The sequence below is a fragment of the Squalius cephalus genome, assembly GCF_949319135.1.
Source record: "Squalius cephalus genome assembly, chromosome: 10".
NCBI lineage: Eukaryota > Metazoa > Chordata > Actinopteri > Cypriniformes > Leuciscidae > Squalius > Squalius cephalus.
In genome coordinates this window covers 31,385,254-31,407,509 of record NC_137131.1, presented here as the reverse complement: position 1 = coordinate 31,407,509, position 22,256 = coordinate 31,385,254, and the positions used below count along the sequence as shown (strand labels likewise).

The 22,256-nt window shown below is 43.1% G+C and overlaps 1 protein-coding gene across 2 annotated transcripts; it reads right to left on the bottom strand.

Moving 5' to 3' along the window:
* Nucleotides 1-2,077: 2,077 nt before the first annotated feature.
* On the bottom strand, nt 2,078-19,399 carry cacng4a (calcium channel, voltage-dependent, gamma subunit 4a). Of its 2 annotated transcripts, none has more exons than XM_079884284.1 (5): nt 19,314-19,399; nt 18,249-18,495; nt 17,265-17,345; nt 16,882-17,022; nt 2,078-3,890 (listed from the first exon to the last, which is right to left on the bottom strand). In XM_079884284.1, exons 2-5 carry the CDS (start codon nt 18,472-18,474, stop codon nt 3,364-3,366), a joined length of 975 nt encoding a protein of 324 aa, XP_079740410.1. In that variant the 5' UTR covers nt 18,475-18,495; nt 19,314-19,399; the 3' UTR covers nt 2,078-3,363. The 2 variants fall into 2 exon arrangements, with proteins under 2 accessions (XP_079740410.1, XP_079740411.1); XM_079884285.1 differs by having other exon boundaries at nt 18,249-18,416.
* Between the last annotated feature and the right edge of the window lie 2,857 nt (nt 19,400-22,256).

Genomic DNA, 22,256 nt, shown 5'->3' with positions numbered 1-22,256 from the left:
CAAACGAAATTTTTCCGTAAAAGTCTAGTAGACCAACATACCATAAAAATGTCTTCATCCTCGGTGCCACGGTTCAGGTAGTTATTTAGGAAAAACTGCATTTTTTGGGGTTTGGGGGGGCCCAGCGCGGGGGGGGGAGTGGCCCCCGGGGACCAAACGAAATTTTTCCATAGAAGTCTAGTGGGGCTACATGCCCACCAAATTTCATGGTCCCCGGTGTTTCGGTGTCCCTGGTATCGTTGACGAAAAATTTACGGGGGCCCCAGCGCGGGGGGGGAAGTGGCCACCGGGGACTAAACGAAATTTTTCCGTAAAAGTCTAGTAGACCAACATACCATAAAAATTTCTTCATCCTCGGTGCCACGGTTCAGGTAGTTATTTAGGAAAAACTGCATTTTTTGGGGTTTGGGGGGGCCCAGCGCGGGGGGGGAGTGGCCCCCAGGGACCAAACGAAATTTTTCCTTAGAAGTCTAGTGGGGCTACATGCCCACCAAATTTCATGTTACCCGGTGCTTCGGTGTCCCTGGTATCGTTGACGAAAAATTTACGGGGGCCCCAGCGCGGGGGGGGAGTGGCCCCCGGGGACCAAACGAAATTTTTCCGTAAAAGTCTAGTAGACCAACATACCATAAAAATTTCTTCATCCTCGGTGCCACGGTTCAGGTAGTTATTTAGGAAAAACTGCATTTTTTTGGGTTTGGGGGGGCCCAGCGCGGGGGGGGAGTGGCCCCCGGGGACCAAACGAAATTTTTCCGTAGAAGTCTAGTGGGGCTACATGCCCACCAAATTTCATGTTCCCCGGTGTTTCGGTGTCCCTGGTATCGTTGACGAAAAATTTACGGGGGCCCCAGCGCGGGGGGGGGGGGAGTGGCCCCCGGGGACCAAACGAAATTTTTCCGTAAAAGTCTAGTAGACCAACATACCATAAAAATGTCTTCATCCTCGGTGCCACGGTTCAGGTAGTTATTTAGGAAAAACTGCATTTTTGGGGGGTTGGGGGGGCCCAGCGCGGGGGGGGGGGGGGGGGGGAGTGGCCCCCGGGGACCAAACGAAATTTTTCCGTAAAAGTCTAGTAGACCAACATACCATAAAAATGTCTTCATCCTCGGTGCCACGGTTCAGGTAGTTATTTAGGAAAAACTGCATTTTTTGGGGTTTGGGGGGGCCCAGCGCGGGGGGGGGGAGTGGTCCCCGGGGACCAAACGAAATTTTTCCTTAGAAGTCTAGTGGGGCTACATGCCCACCAAATTTCATGTTCCCCGGTGCTTCGGTGTCCCTGGTATCGTTGACGAAATATTCAGTAAGGTGACGAAAAAAAAAAAAAAAAAAATTTGACAATCCCTATATGACCGCTTTCGCTAGCTACGCTAGCGGCGGTCATAATAACAATGAAAATATGACATGTAAAACCAGCAGGAAAAACATCACATGGTATGAACAAGACTATAACGAAAAGTAATTTTAAAATAAAAGACAAGAAAAACATGACCTGGAAACTTGAAACATGAAGAAAAATTCAGACCAGGGGTGTCCAATACTGAATCTGAAACAGCTAATCAAGGACTTTAGGATCACCAGAATCTTCCAGGCAAGTGGGACGGAGGATATGTGATAGTAAATAAGAGTTGGGAACTAGAGAAGCAACCCATGGCTTTCTTGCAAGACGTCAGTGAAGTAAAGATAAATCTCACCATGTTGTCTTAATGTTGCTTAAACATTATGAAATTGATATTTATAATAGCTATAATTACCACAGTGGTTATTATCTTACTGTGGAAAGTTTCTGCTTGTATTACTCTTCCATCATAACATACATTTAGTTTTTTTAAAGATCAAAAGATGATGGGCATCTTTAAACATTGAGTGGATTCTGTCCTTGGCTTTAGGAATGCATGCAGCTGATCGGCTGCATATCCTGTGGATGATGTAATTATGAGGACAGAGTGTGTATGGCAGTAAAGTTTTGCTTCATTACATAAATGCTTATACAACAGTGAACTTTTCAGCAACTAGGGACATTGTGCAAGTCATCCATGACACTTTAGGAACCAAATGAACAAGTTAACCATATGTGACAAAGATTATTTCCCGAAGGATTTATTTTTTCATTATGACAGAAGTTTAAATTAGGCATTGGGAGTGATGGGCAAGTGATAAACAATAGTTTCTACTTATAAAAGGATCCATATTTTAAACATGGGCAGTATATTCTAGCATATGGCATCTGACAATTGTGATTACGTTTTAAGTCAAAGGGGTGGGGTTCCAGAGAACCTTAAACTAAGTTGTCATCTACTGTCATCAACTGGCTATAACAATGACATTCATTGGCACCTTTTAATCAACAGGACTGGAACTGAACTTTGCAGGAAGGTAGGTCTCCAGGAGCATAAGCCATACACCACTTACAAAAATCCAAAGCAAAATTTCAATCCATTATAGCAGTATTGTTACTGTTTTTGTTGCACTTTTTCAATAGATGTTTTTTTTTTTAAAAAAGCAAATGGCTCATTCAAAATGCTAAAACAAAAATTGCCTTAAAAAAAGTCTGTCATGTAATACATTCTATATTACAATTTATCTTAATTGCTTTGGCAAATTTTCTTAAACAGTCTTGGTTACACTTCATTTTAAGTCTTAACATTTATCTTAACATTCTCTAAACTGTTGTGTAATTGTCACAACGGTTTTATTGAATATCACAACTTTTCATAAGTTGAACGTTTTAAAAAAAAATGTTTTATTATTATCACGTGAGCCTTACTGGTCAGAATGTTAAGATAGTATAACATTGGGAATGTTTGTTATATACAAATTCAAATTTTGTCCTACTTCTTTTTTGACACTGACTCTCCGATTTGTATCGCTTTTTAGATATAGCTTTCAACAGTAGGCAAACATTTAGTGGGGAAAGTCAATACTGTAGTACACAAAAAAAAAAAAAGAATATGCACATTTATTTTTGTAGCAGTCTGTAACATGTAAACCAAAAACATTCCATGTCATATATATTTATGGAAAATACATGTATGTTTGATAATTTTTGATAACTGAATGGATAATTTTGCATGTGCTGGCTCAGACGAAGAGTGTGACAATTTCACTAAATCAACTCAGCAAGCCATGTGTATTTAGTTATTGTGCAAATTGAAGACAATTGTACATACTTTTTTGTATGTGCCAAAATGTGTGGAATTTGGTTAAATTAATTAGAAATTCACAACTGGTGTGACCAAGGAACTAATTGTTCAGAGATCTGAATATTGTTTTGAAAAAAAATGTGAAAATTGAAAAATGAGCCAAAAGCGATTTAGAAAAACTATACCGTTTTAATAATCCTAAATGCATGACATGACTGCATTTTTACACAGGAGTGATCTTGTGATTCAAGCTGTCCTTAACATCTTTCGGGATGCAGTTGTGGGCTTGCAAGAGATTAGGATGTGCAAGACCAGTGTAATAGGAGGCCAGAGCACCTGCCTTGAGTGGATGTTCTCTCACCAGCGTATACACTAAAATGTCCCCCAAAGGTATCGAGGAGCTGGTGATGCTAAGTATGGCAGGGGAAGTGCTTTTAGATGGATCTTTGGATTGAGAGCAGGACTGGGGCCATTGTTGTCTGTAATGGTAACTTGGAATGTCAGTGTGGAGGGAGGGCAAGGGGGGAGGGGAAGTAAACTCAAAGTGCTTGAAATGAACCTCTTTGTTCTTTTCACTGTAGATGTTAACTGCCAACACACCGATGGCCTCAGCCACTATGAAGGAGAGTACACCTGAGTAGAAAGACCATCCGTAGCTGTATACATTTTTTTTATCTTCTCCTTTCTTGTCACCAGGGTCTCCGGCATTACTGGAGATGTAAACGATGATGCCGATGATATTGCTGAGACCTGATGAAAGGTAAAATTATAATAATAATAAGAAGAAGAAGAAGAAGAAGAAGAGGAAGAAGCTTCTAATTAGATAATCCCCATTGTCATAAACTTGTCAAGTCATAACTAAATATTTTCTCAATTCCAAGTTATGATAATGACTCCTACAATCATACACAATTTCAGTTTTGAAAACCCATCATTGTAAAATTTTAGTGGACTAATGTCATACAAAAATATGACAAATTGATAGGGCACAGCATTAATCAAGCAAGTTGAGATCAAAATGAAAAGTTTGTGCCCATGATGAAGATGGACAAAGTAATTCAAATAGAAATTATGCTTATTAATCCAAGAGACACAGGTAATCAATAGTGAAGAAACTCAAACGACACAGAGTGTAAAACAAAACAACACAACAATACCGGACAATGAATGGGAACTCAAAGACTAACAGGTGATCTAAATAATGAGTATCCATAATAATAATAATTCATTATATTTACATAGCGCTTTTCTGGGTACCCAAAGCACTTTACATATGGAAGGGGGAATCTCCTTAACCACCAATAATATGTGCAGCATCTACCTGGATGATGCGACAGCAGCCATATTCTGCCAGAACGCCCACCACACACCAGCTTATTAGTGGAGAGGAGACAGAGTGATGAAGCCAATCAGTATATATGGGGATTATTAGGAGGCCATGGTGACAAATGAGAGAACGCCCACTCCGGGAAGGCGCAGCCAAGCTCGCAAGTCCGTGGCACAGGCAGGGTCACGTCTGACCAGACCCAGAGGGACGAAGGAACCCGGTGGAGCCGTAAGGATGATGGTATATGGTGGAGCCAAGGGAGGGAGGAGCGAAGGTGGAGTCGACAGGTCGGCGGACCGAGATGGAGAGATGGGATCAGAGGCTGGAAGTGGAGCCGGAAGATCCATTTCCCTGGGCGATGCTGGAGAACGAAAGACATGTGCCTTATCCACAGAACAGAATGGTGTTAGAAGAGAAGTCGAGGGGCTGAAGGGAACCAGCGGAGGTGAGGCTGACAGACTGGCTGGATCAGGATGTGGAGGCGGTAGAGGGAGGCTGGGTGGGATCAATGACGATGAAATAGTCTTGATAAAGGGTGACAAAACAGACATTATGCTGGGCAGGACCAACAGCGACAATGAGAACACAGGAAACTTGGTGCTGGGCAAGACTGGCGGACTAGTTCGAGGATTTGATCCAAAAATTTCTCCAGTGGCCATGCTCCTTGATGACAACACAGAAGACTGTGGACAGGAGACTCAGCAGAACATCTGTATCCAAATTATATTCCACAAAGGACAGTTTTAGTTCTCAGTGGAGGGATTGTGGTCGTGGTTTTCCTCTATTCCATCATATTCCACCAAAAGTCCAACGGCGATACACAGTGGTGCCAGCTAACATACCTGGTCAGACATAAATTGGGGCTAAAGTTCCGGGGCGATGGTAGGCTCTGTCCATGTCTCAGGCTCTGGTTTGTTCATCTCATCAGGCATGAGTTCCCAGCCTGCGGTGGGCCCTGTCTTAATGTCCGTGCTAGGGGCTAATGGCTGGCTGTGCTCTAGATTCGGCTCTGTGAGGTCCACTGGAGGATTTCTGGCAGGCAGGGTTGGGATTAGTATAGCTGGTTTGGAGCGGGCTCCTCTACAATAAGTGGAGAACCAGCCACACACAGGGCGTACTCAATATATTTAAATAATGAACAGTTGTTGTTCCCTACGAGCATTATTTGGAGCACTTCGTTGGTTAAGCCATCTCCAAAAGAGCATTTTTAATGTTCACTCGTCCCAACATACCTGACGGCACAGTTCCAGGTATTCATCCACAAAATCCTGCTGTGTCGACTGAAAGCCTCATTCAGAGCAGATAGAGTATGGCTGTTCTTGAGGTAGATACTTTAAGTCTTGCAATAGAAAAATAGTCAACAACAAGCAGATCAGTACTTGGTATGGGCATTGACAACAAGGGCTCAATCAATGCATTCCTGTGTTGAGCACAGACACTACATAGCTACACGATTTGGTTATATGTACTGACATACCCGGCCACCAAACCGACTGACGAGCTCTGGCCCTGCATTTTACAATATCTTGGTGGTCCTCATGTAGAATCTTCAGCATCTCTTGCCACATGAAACTGAGTATGTCAATCCATTGTCTCCAGCTATGGAAAAATGTCCTCACTCTTGCCAATATGGACACAGCTCTTTTTGCAGGTGACTTTTCTCTGGTCACACACACTGGCAGTACTAACGATTTTCTCACAGTTTCTCACACTTTTTTTCTCTAATTGTTTAAGCCTTGTTTCTGTAGCTGGCAAGCCAGTCCATGTACAGCAGTAATGAAAGCTTCTATACTCTCTCCTGCCACTTGATTACGTCTGTTAAATTTGCTTACACAATGCTGTTGGAACACCATTTTCACTGTCTTGTATGACTTTTACTCCTCCTCGGACAGGGGAAGAACATTCAGGATAGCTTCAGCTTTGTCACCAATGGTATACATAAATGTATTAACCAGATATTCTTGTGACTGCTTGTCCAGGCCTGACGCAGTTATATAACGCTCAAAGCGTTGCATCCATTAGGGCCAATCATTCATATCGCATGGGGGCTTCAGCGACGGAATCAGATGTGGCACACTAACTGCTTCATCCTTTGTCACCACCTTTTATTTTTCCCAGTGTTTCTCACCAGCTCATCAGTAATCTTTTCTCCGTCTCGCTCTGTTGCGGCTTCTCCAAATTCTGCTTTAATCTCTGTTTCTTTCCCCGCAAAATATATAATTATTTTTGTTTTATAATTGTATATAATTGTATCGTAACTAACTGGTTTACTTCAACTTCTCATACTATGTTATGTTAATGGGAAGAACGAGACAGAACATGTAGTCTAACATGATACGGAACATGTGGAGTAGCCTAGCATAACCTTTAATTCCCATCTGTTCACCATAAATATGTATCCGGGTAGGGGTGGGCGATATGACCAAAATCTTATATCACGATATGAGTAATTTTATTTCACGATAACGATACATACACTCACCTAAAGGATTATTAAGAACACCTGTTCAATTTCTCATTAATGCAATTATCTAATCAACCAATCACATGGCAGTTGCTTCAATGCATTTAGGGGTGTGGTCCTGGTCAAGACAATCTCCTGAACTCCAAACTGAATGTCAGAATGGGAAAGAAAAGTGATTTAAGCAATTTTGAGCGTGGCATGGTTGTTGGTGCCAGACGGGCCGGTCTGAGTATTTCACAATCTGCTCAGTTACTGGGATTTTCACGCACAACCATTTCTAGGGTTTACAAAGAATGGTGTGAAAAGGGAAAAACATCCAGTATGCGGCAGTCCTGTGGGCAAAAATACCTTGTTGATGCTAGAGGTCAGAGGAGAATGGGCCGACTGATTCAAGCTGATAGAAGAGCAACTTTGACTGAAATAACCACTCGTTACAACCGAGGTGTAATGATGACTTGATAGGACTGTATAGCTAGTTGGGGATAAGTGACCACTGTGGTGCATCGATAAGAATGCAATTGGATGCTTTGAATCTCTTCAGTGGGTTTATTGATAATCAGCAGAGGATTATCTGTCTCATGAATGTACAGTATGTGGTTCTACAATAAACAATAAAAGAAAAGAAAATATCAGCATACAATTAAACAACAGTGCTGACATGATTCAATTAGAAAAGCTAATAAATTGTAATTATTATACTTTCCCTTTAAGTAGCTCTAGCTGCTTATACATATCAAATAACCAAATAAAAATACCAGGTAACACACATTATCTTCTTATTGAATTAAAGAACAGCCTTCATAGTTCTTAATACTATCAACCCAAAAAAACATAGTTCTCTACTACTCAACCATATTTACACTCAAATAATAACTATACCGTGTCAAGTGAGCACACACATAAGCACAATATTAATAAAACTAATAATACTAGGCATTAGCAAGATGCTAGCGAACTTTATGCTAACATACTACATAATATCTCAGTTTAACAACCTAAGGCACCGAAAATACACATACATAAACATTCACACCAGGGTACTCACATGTCTCTGAACGCACACATGCACAAATAGCGACACGGACGACAACTATTCCCTCAGAAAATATCTACGATGCGTTTCCCGGCCAATCTCACAACTAACTCAAAACGAAACTAAAAACTGACGGCGCGAAAACTGCGTTCTCTCGGTGACCCCGAAACAAAGCCGCTGATTGGCTGATCCCCGTTACAGCAAGTCCTTCTTCACAGCCGCCCCCAAATTTGCACAGTCAAATTTGCTGTCCCATAGAAGGACTGGTGGTCTCAGGTGCTGTCTCAGGTATGGCAGGAAGTTGAACAAGACGGGCAACTGGCCTGGTGTAGTTCCTGTCATTCACCTGGATCTCCGCTGTCCTTATCCTCCCATCTGCACCTGGGATAACCTTTGTGATGCGACCAATAGGCCAGAGCGCCCTCGGGAGCTGCGGATCAATGATCATGGCGACAGTACCAGGTTGTAATGGGGCAACTTCTTTCTGCCACTTGGTGCGCGTCTGCAGGGCCGGCAGATAGTGCCTGATAAACGTCCTCCAAAATTGGTCGGCAAAGAACCTGCGTATGCCTCCAGCGGCGGCGGCTCAACAGCTCGGACTCCGGATACAACACCTGGGGCAGCGATGGGTCGGGCCGCCCCATCACGAGCAGATTGGGGGTTACTGGGTCAGGGTCCGCGACGTCACTGGACACATACCCCAAGGGCTTAGAGTTTAGGATGCCCTCGATCTCGATCAGAACCGTGCGCAGGACTTCTTCTGTCACAGTCTGCATCTGGATTGTAGCATACAGGGCAGCTTTGACGGATTTAATTTCCCTCTCCCATGCACCACCAAAGTGAGGCGCACTTGGAGGGTTAAATCTAAACTGGATCTGATGTTTGGCCAGTTCTGCCTGTAAAGTGGGGTGCAGCGCCTTGAAAGACTCGTGGATTTCCCTCTCACCTCCTCTGAAATTCGTGCCCTGATCCGACAGAAGCTCCGCTGGTTTTCCCCTGCGTGAGATAAATCTGCGGAGGGCCATCAGGAAGGAATCCTGGTCTAGACTAGTCAGGACGTCTATGTGGACAGCTCGGGTAGTAAGGCACTTAAATAGGATACCCCAACGCTTCTCATTACGCCGTCCGATTTTGACCATGAAGGGCCCGAAACAATCCATTCCTGTCGAGAAAAATGGAGGCTTCATCAACCGCAGGCGGGCGAGAGGTAAGTCTGCCATTTGTGGCACTGCAGGCTTCGCTCTCCATCTCCGACAATCAGGGCAGGAGTACTGGTGCCGCTTCACAGCTTCTCTTCCACGAAGCATCCAGTATCGTCGGCGAAGTTCTGCGAATAGTCGCTCTGAGCCTGGATGATGGAGGTCTCGGTCAGCATCTTGAATGATGAGTTTAGTCACCTGGTGAGCTGGGTCCAGAACTATGGGATGAATGGCTTCTGTGTCCAGCAAGTCACTGCGACGCAATCTGCCTCCAACTCGAATCAGCTTCAGTTGATCATCGAATTCAGGAGCTAATGTAATCAAACGGCTGGTGGAAGGGACAGGTTTCCTTTCTGAAAGGTGTTGATAGTCCTCCTCGAAGCAGTCTACCTGAACTCGTCTCAGTAGGTCTATCTCAACATCTCTATAGTCTTGTGCAGATGGCGTTGACTGACTACCTGCCGCCCCATGGCGGGACCTCACCACTGCCTCTATCATGTCCCTGAAACCATTGAATTGGCTGGCATCAAGTAAGGGCAGAAGAGTAGCGGTGGTGATGGAGCCGCAAAATGTAGCCTTGCGAAGCTCTGTGGCATCCAACTGCTCAGCCTCTGGCTTAGTAGGCCATTGCTGAGGTGACAGGCGCAAAAAGGCTGGGCCATGGTTCCACCGGCTCTCCCCTGCCAGCTCCCTCAGGGTCTTCCCGCACGTAATGTCATCTGCGGGATTATTCGCAGAATCCACGTACCTCCATACTTGGGCCTCAGTCAGCTCCTGGATCTCAGCGACTCTGGTGCCCACAAACACCTTAAACCTGCAAGAGTCTGACTGAAGCCACGTGAGAACGGTGGTGGAGTCTGTCCAGAGCACCACTTCATGAAGTACCAGGGTAAGTTCACGCTGCAACAGCACTGCTAACTGAGCTCCGGTCACCGCTGCACATAGCTCTAATCGCGGTATCGACTGCTGGCGCTTGGGGGCCACTCTCGACCGTGCAGTCAGAAAAGCCACCTCCACCTCACCACCTGAACCCTCCGTACGAAGGTACGCAACTGAACCGTAAGCTTTTTCAGATGCGTCACAGAATATATGGAGGCTTCTGATAGAACTGGGGTGGTCCAAAGGGGGACTTGAGTAGCACCGTGGCAAGACAATCTCTGGAAGGTGTTGCAGCTCATTCTCCCAAGTTAACCAGGCCTTGAGGGCATCATCTGGCAGCGACGGGTCATCCCACTCTCTCTCTTTGTTCCATAGGTGCTGCACAATGACTTTGGCCTGCGTGGCGAAGGGAACGAGAAAGCCTAGCGGATCGAAAAGCCGTGCCAGTGTACTATAGATGTTCCTCATAGTCGGTGTGGGACGGTCAGTGATGTTGCACTTGTAGGCCAGAGTGTCCGAGGCGCAAAGCCATCGGAGTCCAAGTGCAAGCTCCTGTGGATCCTCCATTGACTCTGTGAGCCATAACTCGCTGCTCTGGGATCTTGCCCCTTTAGGAAGGTGACTGATAACTTCGGGGACATTACTAGCCCACTGACGCAGCTCAAACCCCCCTGAGGCCAACAACATCTTCAATTTATCAACCAGCTGTCTTGCTGCTGTAGAGGAGGAGAGGCTCTGTAAGTGGTTATCCACATAAAAGTAACGCTCGACGGCCACCCGGACATCCTCCTCTAGCTGGCTGTGGTCTGTCACATGCTTTTGCAGTGCGAACGTTGCACAGCAGGGGCTGCATGTAGTTCCGAAGGGGAGGACCTGCCACTCATAGACACCGGGTGGCGCCTCTTTGTTCATGTCCCTCCACACGAAACGAAGCAGGGATCTGTCTTCTGGCAGCAACCTAATCTGATGGAACATGCCTTTTATGTCGCTGCTTACAGCAACAGAATGCTCCCTGAATCTCAGCAGGACACCTAGCAGGCTGGAGGTCAATGTGGGGCCTGGTAGTAAAAGCTAATTTAGGTTGTAGCCCTTGTATGCGAAGGAGCAGTTGAATACGAGTCTGTTTTTTCCATTATGACTCACCATGTGGTGAGGTATAAACCAAGACTCTCTCGACGTATCCAGCTCTTCCTCTGCTACCTTTTTCACGTACCCCGCCTGTTCCAATTTCAGGATCTCTGCTGCATAGGCTGATGCTCGTGTTGGGTCTTTCATCAGACGTCTCTCAGTGCTCCGCAGACTCGCCAGTACAGCATCTTTGGGGGCGTGGAGACGCGGCATGTTATTAACACGAAGCAAGGGGGTGGCGTAGCGATGGACTCCGTCAACTTCCACCCTCACTGTCCTGGTTTCCAGCATGCGAACTGCCTCTTGGTCTTGCTTTGAGCGGATCACTACCTTCTCACTCCTGTACGGCAATACGTCCATTTTCCATAGCTTCTCCACGTGATAAAGGAGCTCTGCAGAGGGTGACTGTGTGGATATATGCAGACACTGCTGTGGCTGAAGATGCTGTCGGATGATTTTGGTTGGGCCCTGAATAGTCCAGCCCAACTTGGTCCTTACAGCAGCTGGTCCTCCAGGCGGACCTATACGAACCGGCTCTACTGGGGTGATCAGGTGCGTATAGTCTGACCCAATGAGGACCATGGGGTGAACGCATTCCAGTGTTTGCAAGGGAAGTCCTCTCAGGTGCTTATATTTGCGCTGGAGTGTCTTCACCGGTTGTGAATGCTCTGCCAGCCCCAGCTGATCGGCAGTAAAGGCTCTCCGGATCCTGTAAGTCTTTTGGGGGTGCCTGGCAGGAGAAATGGAGAAGGAGACAGACATTCCATGCAAAACTCTAAGATCCTGGCGCACAGTCCTCAAAGCAAGGTTCTCTGGCTCCCCTTTAAGTTTGAGCTCCTTAGCAGCGGCTGGAAGTAGCATAGTCCGCTCTGACCCGTCATCCAGTATTGCGTAGGTCTCCAAAGCCTGCTCTCCATTATGTAGCACAACCTTTGTCACCTTCAGGAGCACCTGACTGCTGCCGGACGGCCTATCCAGATAGAGAACTTCATTGGCAGTACTCACTAAGCATGATGTGTTCTCCGTGGCTGGTGTCGCTATGGCTGGTCTAATGTTAAGGTCGTGGAGAGCTTCCAGATGTCTGCCATCACAATTCTTGCACCTTGCCTTTAGTTTGCACTGTGCGGCCTGATGACAACGACCACAACGCCAGCACCGCCTGTTCTTTTTAACCCAATCTCTCCGCTGCTCAGTTGTTAACTGGCTGAATTTAGTGCACTGGTTCAGGTAATGCAGGGCGTTGGTACAGTATGGGCAGGATAAGGCGACTTTGCCTTGTGGATTGGCACTGGTAGATGAGACTACTGGGACAGTCGGGCAACTTAAAGATTGTTCAGCTCCATGGAGGACTGTGGTTAGCCTGCCAAACTTTGAGTCCTTCCGTCTATCCCTCTTACCGTCTGGGTTCTCTCTAGGTCGAGACTCATATCCATACTCCTGAATCTGTAGCTCAAACTCCAGCCAGCGGGCGAAGTCTAACAGCGTAGGGACACGGATGCTAAGGGGATGTAGGTATCTCATAAACCCAGACCGCAGGTCTTGTGGAAGCTTGGACATAAGCCTAGTGACATGAGACCCACACTGAAGCTCAATATGACCTTTCTCTCCAAGCTGGTCGAGCATGCCAACTAAGGCTCTCACTCTGAGAGCAAATCCTTTAAAGGCAGTGATGTCCTGGCTACGGATGTTAGGCGCCTCCATCAGGTCTGCGATGCGCCTTAATGCTAACTGGTGAGGTTGCCCATAATGCTCTGTTAAGGAGACCATAGTGTCGGTGTAGGGTTGAGTAGAGTTGGTGTATGAATCTACGATGAGGAGCGCTTCTTCAAATTTGAGATGATCAACTAAAATCTGGTATTTAAACCTCTCCGTAGCATCGTGGGGGAGGAGATTTTCAAGGGAGGTCTTTAGCCTAGCAAACTCACGTGGGTCCCCTCTACTAAAATCTGGGATGGTGGGTTGAGGACCCCGATATATGTACTCTGTAGCTCGGCGGGAGTGAAAGTCCTCATGTCTCTGTTCATCAGCTGCGCCTGGCTCAGAAGGAATTAAGTGGGGTGATATACGTGGACGGACTTGCGGATCCGTTGGCTGGTGTGACCTCCCCATCCGACCAGATGCAACCCGATTATCGTTACCAAATGCCGGCATTCCAGGAAGCTGCTCTTGAGTGATCCCCATCTTCTTAAGGCATGTCATGAGCTCTGCCACTAACTCTGTGGGCAGTGTGGTAGTGGATAGCTGTGGCTTATCCTCCTCATCTGCCACTGGAGGGGGGGGAAGGGGCCAGTCTTCATCGTCCACTTCTACTTCACTGGGTACCTGCACAGGTGCTAATGTGTTATGGACCGTAACCTGTGGTGTGGGCCTTGGTGGGCTAATGGCCGCGGTGAACACTCCCGACTGAGCGTGCGGGCTGTACTCCGCAGGGGAGAGGGCAGTGTGGTGTGCTGGATCTGGGCCTCTGCTTGAACTAAGCTGTGTTTGCATCTCCATTACAATAAGTTGAAGCCTCCGGTTATCCTCCCTAATCTTTTGCAGCTCATCTAATATTTCAGGTGAAGCCCCTGGGTTTCCTCTGTGAGACAGTGGGTCTGGGGTGCTCTGATAATGGGGTCCCGAGAACACTGACTCTCTGGGATACTTAGGGCGAGCACCAGTCTGGTTCCACTGATCATAGAGCTGGGAGGTGCGCGTTAACAGCTGATCGATCCTGTCACCAACGTAGTAGGGCTCCTGCATCTGATGGTGGGGCTGTGGAGAGAGTGCTGCAGCCTGGGGGGGGTCTCTCCACAACAGGCAGGGAGACTTCATAGTCAGCAAACCAGGTTGGTGGACGTATCTGACGTCTCAGGCGGGTTTCAGGAAGTGGCGTTGCCTCCTCCCTCGCATATGGGAACATCCTCACGCACAACGGTCACACACAATATCCGGCTCGAAGGACCAATTTGTAATGATGACTTGATAGGACTGTATAGCTAGTTGGGGATAAGTGACCACTGTGGTGCATCGATAAGAATGCAATTGGATGCTTTGAATCTCTTCAGTGGGTTTATTGATAATCAGCAGAGGATTATCTGTCTCATGAATGTACAGTATGTGGTTCTACAATAAACAATAAAAGAAAAGAAAATATCAGCATACAATTAAACAACAGTGCTGACATGATTCAATTAGAAAAGCTAATAAATTGTAATTATTATACTTTCCCTTTAAGAAGCTCTAGCTGCTTATACATATCAAATAACCAAATAAAAATACCAGGTAACACACATTATCTTCTTATTGAATTAAAGAACAGCCTTCATAGTTCTTAATACTATCAACCCAAAAAAACATAGTTCTCTACTACTCAACCATATTTACACTCAAATAATAACTATACCGTGTCAAGTGAGCACACACATAAGCACAATATTAATAAAACTAATAATACTAGGCATTAGCAAGATGCTAGCGAACTTTATGCTAACATACTACATAATATCTCAGTTTAACAACCTAAGGCACCGAAAATACACATACATAAACATTCACACCAGGGTACTCACATGTCTCTGAACGCACACATGCACAAATAGCGACACGGACGACAACTATTCCCTCAGAAAATATCTACGATGCTTTTCCCGGCCAATCTCACAACTAACTCAAAACGAAACTAAAAACTGACGGCGCGAAAACTGCGTTCTCTCGGTGACCCCGAAACAAAGCCGCTGATTGGCTGATCCCCGTTACAGCAAGTCCTTCTTCACACGAGGTATGCAGCAAAGCATTTGTGAAGCCACAACACGCACAACGTTAAGGCGGATGGGCTACAACAGCAGAAGACCCCACCGGGTACCACTCATCTCCACTACAAATAGGAAAAAGAGGCTACAATTTGCACGAGCTCACCAAAATTGGACAGTTGAAGACTGGAAAAATGTTGCCTGGTCTGATGAGTCTCGATTTCTGTTGAGACTTTCAGATGGTAGAGTCAGAATTTGGCGTAAACAGAATGAGAACATGGATCCATCATGCCTTGTTACCACTGTGCAGGCTGGTGGTGGTGGTGTAATGGTGTGGGGGATGTTTTCTTGGCACACTTTAGGCCCCTTAGTGCCAATTGGGCATCGTTTAAATGCCACGGCCTACCTGAGCATTGTTTCTGACCATGTCCATCCCTTTATGACCACCATGTACCCATCGTCTGATGGCTACTTCCAGCAGGATAATGCACCATGTCACAAAGCTCGAATCATTTCAAATTGGTTTCTTGAACATGACAATGGGTTCACTGTACTAAAATGGCCCCCACAGTCACCAGATCTCAACCCAATAGAGCATCTTTGGGATGTGGTGGAACGCGAGCTTCGTGCCCTGGATGTGCATCCCACAAATCTCCATCAACTGCAAGATGCTATCCTATCAATATGGGCCAACATTTCTAAAGAATGCTTTCAGCACCTTGTTGAATCAATGCCACGTAGAATTAAGGCAGTTCTGAAGGCGAAAGGGGGTCAAACATAGTATTAGTATGGTGTTCCTAATAATCCTTTAGGTGAGTGTACATTACAATATAGTTATTTTACCTTTAGATAAGGTTTTTTTTATATCAAAATTTTTTATATCATTGAATTTTCATAATTCTTGTCACCATTTTCAAGCTTACTGACAAATAAATATAAGAATAAGAAACTAATTACAAGCATATAGAAAACCAAACTAAAAATGAACTAAGACAAATGAAATAGAACTACCTGAAAAATGTCAAGCACTAGAAAAGCACTAGAAAAAAATACTACTTAAATTGTATGTAAAAGTGATCCATTGTATGAAAAACACTGCATAGTCTTCACTGTTTAAATATACATTTATTCTTATTAAAGTTATAAAAGTGATTCAGTCAAGAGCAGTGAGAGATTTTATCTTTTTTTGTTGTTTGATTAACATAATGGCAGCAGGTAAATTTGGATGCTGTCACTTTAAGACCGACTGCACGGATCCAATATACTCGTGCGTTTTCTTTCTCAACTGCTTACATTCACTTAAGACAGAAATGACTGTTGTTTACTTGCAAAGACATAGTCAGTTTGATACATAAGTATATGTATTTAGCCGTTCATGCCCAATTAGTCTACAAAAAGCACTCAGTTAAATTTTCATGTGCTCTGTGAGTAGCGGCTTCATGCGCGCATCTCTCAGACAGCACTGAGAAACAGTCTCTCAGCATGCGCATATTAGCGAAATGATTTGTCTTTCTGCACTTCAACGGTTGAAATTCACTTGTTTTTAAACCGCAATGCTTAAAAACGCATGCAAACAATAAGCTTTCGTGACTGCATCACAACAACGTCAAGTGAACGTAACCACGAAAGAGATGATAGTCCAACATCTCTACCGGTTAATCGGGTCTATAGCCCACCCCTATGTCTGGATAACACCACAACTTTAAACAAATTATTTCCTTTACAGAACAGATATGTATATTTTCGTTCATCGCAACATATGCAGAAAATGAAATTGGAAAAATTGATTAAAATTCAACTGGCAACAAAAAAAAAATTACAACATTATATCATGTCTTACATGCATTTATGGCAACCCTGCTTTTTCAATTAAAATACACTGTTTACTAAAATGATGATTTGGGTTTGGAGACTCCTCAGGGATTCTCTTCTGAAGCACTAGAACTGGCTGAATGTTAAGGTTACTGGCATGTGTTGTACCTGCAGATACAAATAGGATTCCTGCGCTCAGAATAATGTTATTTCTGCTGCTGTAAATGTGGCCCACCCCGACACAAAGTCCACCCAATAGAAGCAGGATGGTACTCAGGATGGGGAAGAAACTGGATGCTCGCACTAATCCTGCAACACACAAAGACATCTTACTGTGTTTAAACAGACTTTTAAATGTGTCACCAGCTTCTCAGATCTAAAATGCAACAAAATATATAGCTCCTAATGGCATACACATTATCAGCTAGCCAACATTATTACAGAAATGTCATATTGAAACAAATCACATAAAAACTTTTGGTGAAATTTAATCAAGTGGTGGAATACTATTTTGAATCTTTCTTTGAATGTCTTAAAGAAAATGAACTCACGGAGGATGTACTCAGAACCTTCGGTGTCATAGTCATCCACAGAAAAATGGCTGATCCAGTAGCAGCTCCCATTGTTGATCCCTGTGCCAAACATAAGTGTTGCTGAATTTTAAGTAAAGATTATAAAATTAATTTTAAGTTAATTTTCTTCCTTGTTTTTTTTCAGAATTAATCTTCAAAATCTTAAATTAGCTTCTCCTCCACCACTAAGAATATATTAAATATATTTTACCTGCCATCTCTTCTGTGTGACCTTACTCTAAAATATCCCTTATTTGTATGCAAATATACATGTAACTGTTAAATATCTGTACCATAGGTATAGTCTTGTTGAGGTCTATAAACCATCATCATGTTGTATCATGCGTGACTTTCTTTAAAGCCACATGAATAGACAGATCTATCAAAGATTAACAATCTTTATAAAACAGAATAAAAAAAATCAAATAAACAACCAATATTATGGGGGTGAAATGCAAATTGTTCCTCGGAAGCTCAGGATCTTTCAGAAAATGTAATGTATTTGTTTGTCAATGTTTTGAAAAGGATCATTGTAAAGACAAATGAAAGAGCCTCTGGTGCAATCTTGCCTTCTGGCTTCTAGAAGGTACAAGAGGAAAAAATATATCTTAAAGCACAAGAGAGAAAAAAAGATTTCGAGAGTATTTTTGTGAATAGTTGTTGTTTTTTCAAGGATTTTTCTTAAAAAGCACTAGAATTATGAGGAAGGCCGAACTCTTTACAGAATACTTTCTGTAAAGGTTCATGTTCATGTTCATTCATGTCATATGTCTGGCAGAATATTACTTCAGTACATTCTTTCTTATAACAGTAGGCTATAGTCTCAAATTATTTGAACAAGAAATCAGTGGAATGCATGAGACCAATTTGTTATAGAAAATTGTTTTAAATGACAAAAAGTTGAACAATCTAGTATTGTATCTAGTATTATAATTTAAAAAAATCTGACCGTCTGTTTATTACCTTCGATACAGCAGATCCTCCAAAGTCCAGAATGCGTGAGATCTCCTCGTGTTTTCTTTGGCTGCAGCAAGGTTTGGGTTTCTGTTGCGTTGCTGGTCGTGTTACAGATGTGTGTTCTCGAGTAGAGCCAGTAGTCGGTCCCGATAGCGACAGCCATCAGGCTGATCCCTGCGAACGCGCCCAGGCTCGTCAAAACAACCTGAGCTCCACGATCACACCAAGCCATGATACCGCAGGCTAGATTGAACTGAGCGCATCAAGACAACTTCACAGTACATTTCACATATCTCTGTTACGTGGTCAAATTCAGCCACGCATGATGAGCACATTAGTAAAACTTTATTTTTGGGGGGAGGTGGGGGGAGAAAAAACATTCAGTAGCGGCTCCTGACCTATATTTAGGTCTGTAGGCTACATGACGGTGACATGCAGGTCCTTAATGAATTTGAATCCAACTGTCATATGGAGTTATTCTTGTGCCAATAATAATTAATGAACGTAGCTTTTCAAGAAACTAATGAAAATATAAATTGTTCTAACGTTAAATAAATTATCTCTGAAACTGAAAAAGAATAAATCGCAGGCAATTTTTTTTACTTCGTTTTTAAAGTCCGCGTGAACCGGAAGTTGCAAACGACTTTTCTCCAGTGTTGTGATGTATTTCCCAGTGAAAAGGAATATTGAACAGGGCAGGGTTTTACTCTAGCGCTCCTCCTCTCCATCTCTGCTCTGATACCAGACTCCGCCACTGTATGATACCGTCAGTCTGTTATGATAACAGACTGACGGTTTGAGGGGAGTGGTTAAGTGTTTCCCAACCCAAGCCGTCAAACCAACATCATCAGAGAAGGAACGCCATTCCAGACCGGAAGTAACTTTTCAGACTTTGATTAAAGATTACGACGGCAAACAATTTTTTTCTGTGTATTAACTTGCACGGATTAAATTTTCACCACAAGACTAGTAATATAGACAAAGTAAATAGAGTCAATTTTGATTTCAGTTGGACTTTAATACACTGCATGCTAACTATTTCTCATATTTCAATTGCTGATCTGAACTTACAAATGCGCTTCCAGAGTTTTCATTTCCGCTTCTGAAGTTTTCGTTTACGCTCCCAGAGTTTTCATTCGCCGTTCTGACACATTTCTCTCGTGGGGGCGGGGCTAGCAATGTGTTCTCATTGGTTACTGAGTTTTTGATTGACAGCTTCGTGACCTGGAAGTGAAGACGTCAGTGGTGTGTTTATCATACTGTCTATGGTGTTTATGTGTGGATGTGAGCGTCTGTAATCGCAGCTTTCTATTTCATTTTAGTGATATTAAGTTATGTTTAACTTAAGTTAAGTTATGTTGTATTAGCATGATATACGTTTACACCATCAGAATTAATGATCACTTAAAGGGACAATGTGTAACTTTTTAGGTATTTTATTATCTAAAATCAATATTTTTATTCATAAATATGTCCTCAATGGTGTACAAATACCTCTGCCAATGATCTGACTTATCCTCGTAAACGAAGAATTTATTATCTTTATATACATAGGACGGGTAAGTCCACGGAGGCTTCCATGTAGTTCCGCCATCTTGAAAAACTATAATAGCAGAGAGGGACAAAAAGTACTAGGCCAACGCGTTTCCACAACGCGTTTTCGTTCAGAGCCCGCGTCACGTGACTGAAACCAGCAGAAACGGAGCAGAGCAGTGAGAGGCGCTTTTGTCACTGCCCCGGCAAGTTTAAAAGGCTGCGTGCACTGCACGGTTAACGAGTCCTCTTCGTCGAAAAAGTCCACAATAAGACCGTAAAATGAAACGTGACCGGAGATTACAAAAACAAGGGTTATTATAATGTCGGGATAGCTAATGCAGGAGAAAGCTTTCAGAAGAGACGCTGAAGCTGCTTTCTTCTCGACAGGTAAGTCAATGTTAAGGTCTTAATTACAGGCTTTTTTTTTTTTTTTTTTTTTTTATTAGCCTATATAGACCAGCGTTTCCCAGCGGGGTGACGCGGCACCCCGGGGTGCTTCTGGCGAGAGCAGGGGTGCTGTGTAAAAAAACAATTTTTTACCATCAATCTCGGATCGTCGGAAGTCTCTAATAACAACAAATAATGCGCACAAACTTATAATAAAAATGCAAATCATAAGTTTTCGGCGTTGAATTGCGGAGGTTGCGCTTGCGTGTGATTTTGTTCCCGTGCCTCCCAGTGCGTCCACATAAAGCTGCCTATTTTTCATTGATACGCTTACAGTCAAATACACACGAAAACATTGTCACAACGTCCGTCTTGCCGCGTATTCACATAAACACATCGGTTATGTCCGTGCTGCTGTCAACGCAATGCGTACGATTAATGTTTTTCAGTTTAACACGTTAAAAATATTTAACGCAATTAAAGCAGCATTTTTTTTTTCTGTCATCCTTTGGCTAGCGTTACATTATATAATCACGTTCTTCCTCATGCAAATGCTTCTAACCATGCACGCGAGAGAAAATACAAAAGAGAATGCGCTGTCTGTGATGCTGACACGACGCGCGCCAGACTCGACTTCTCTTTCGCGCTTTCGCTTTGAGTATCCTCATGAGAGCAGTCTTAAATTAGTTAAATAAAGTCTTAAATGAACGTTAAGAGTTGTGAGAAAATGGGACGCGTGTGGGATCCACATGTGACAGTGCAGCAGTGACATCAGAATCAAATAACACTTCATTCATAAAAATATGCCATTAAACAATTATTTGAAATATACTGTCTTTATGATGTTTCTACATTAATTTGGAGATTTACTGTGAAATTATTAGGCTACATAAAATATAGTAAAAACAAGCTATCTTGTGCAATTATAACAAAATTATCCCAATAATTATCACATTATCCCAATTATTATCCCAATAATTATCCCATACACTGAGTGAGCAAACATTTAGGTGAGATTTGCAATGGTAATTGAGCAATGTTTATATATGAATAAAAAGCCTTAATTGAATATGTCATTATTTAAAGTGATCTCTTCAGAAGAAAGTAATGATTTCCTAGATTTTAAATGGATGGACAAAAAAAAATAAGAAAATAATAGATAAAAATATCTATATGACAGTAGGCCTATAAGTTCTTCCCTGTGGTATTGAAAAATGATACATTTATTTATTTATTTATTTATTTATTGCTCAAGTCATACATAAATGTTTCATTCATTCATTCATTCATTCGTAACATGCATGAACGAAGAAAAAAAAAATGGAACAGGAAGAAGAAAATCTTATGGTACCTGTCATTTATTTGTGCACATCAAAAATTAAATAACCCCCCCCCCCCCCCCCCCCAGCACATTTCAAGGTATAGTATCAAAGTAGTATCGTGACAACACTAGTGTAGGGTGCCACACATTTTTTTTAGGTTGGGAAACACTGATATAGACAGTAGAACATAGTTAAAAGTTAAACAGGCTCTTTGATGAATAGCAGCTATTGAGTAAAGTAGAGAAGGCCCTATAAACAAGGTTGTAAGTTTTGTTTGTTCAAAACTGTAACATTCGTTTGTTCGTTGTGTCAAGTTGTAGTTTGTTTGAAATAACAAACCAGTTCACCCGAAGGGAAACTCGATGAAGTGCTATTAGAGGACATCATGTCATAGCTTTTTGGTACATAATGGCTACCGTAGATGCAACACACATTTGAAAATGCGAGGCGCTAGAGAGCACTATTCATTTGATTGCAAAATACAATTTCACCACTAGATGGGAGAAAATCCTACTTAGTGTCCCTTTAAATAAGAGGAATTTAAACAATATGAAAATTACAGTCGTGGCCTGTCAGATGATACAGACCTCAAAGGGCATTTCATTACATATGTCACACAAAGAATGTTCTTGTTGCTATTTTTTTAATTGATAATTGTATTTAGTTATTTCATTTAATTAACACTGTCTTCTAATTCTAATATTTTAACAATCATCAACAGTTTCAATCGTGACTTATACAACCAGTTAAATGAATGTAATTGAAAATA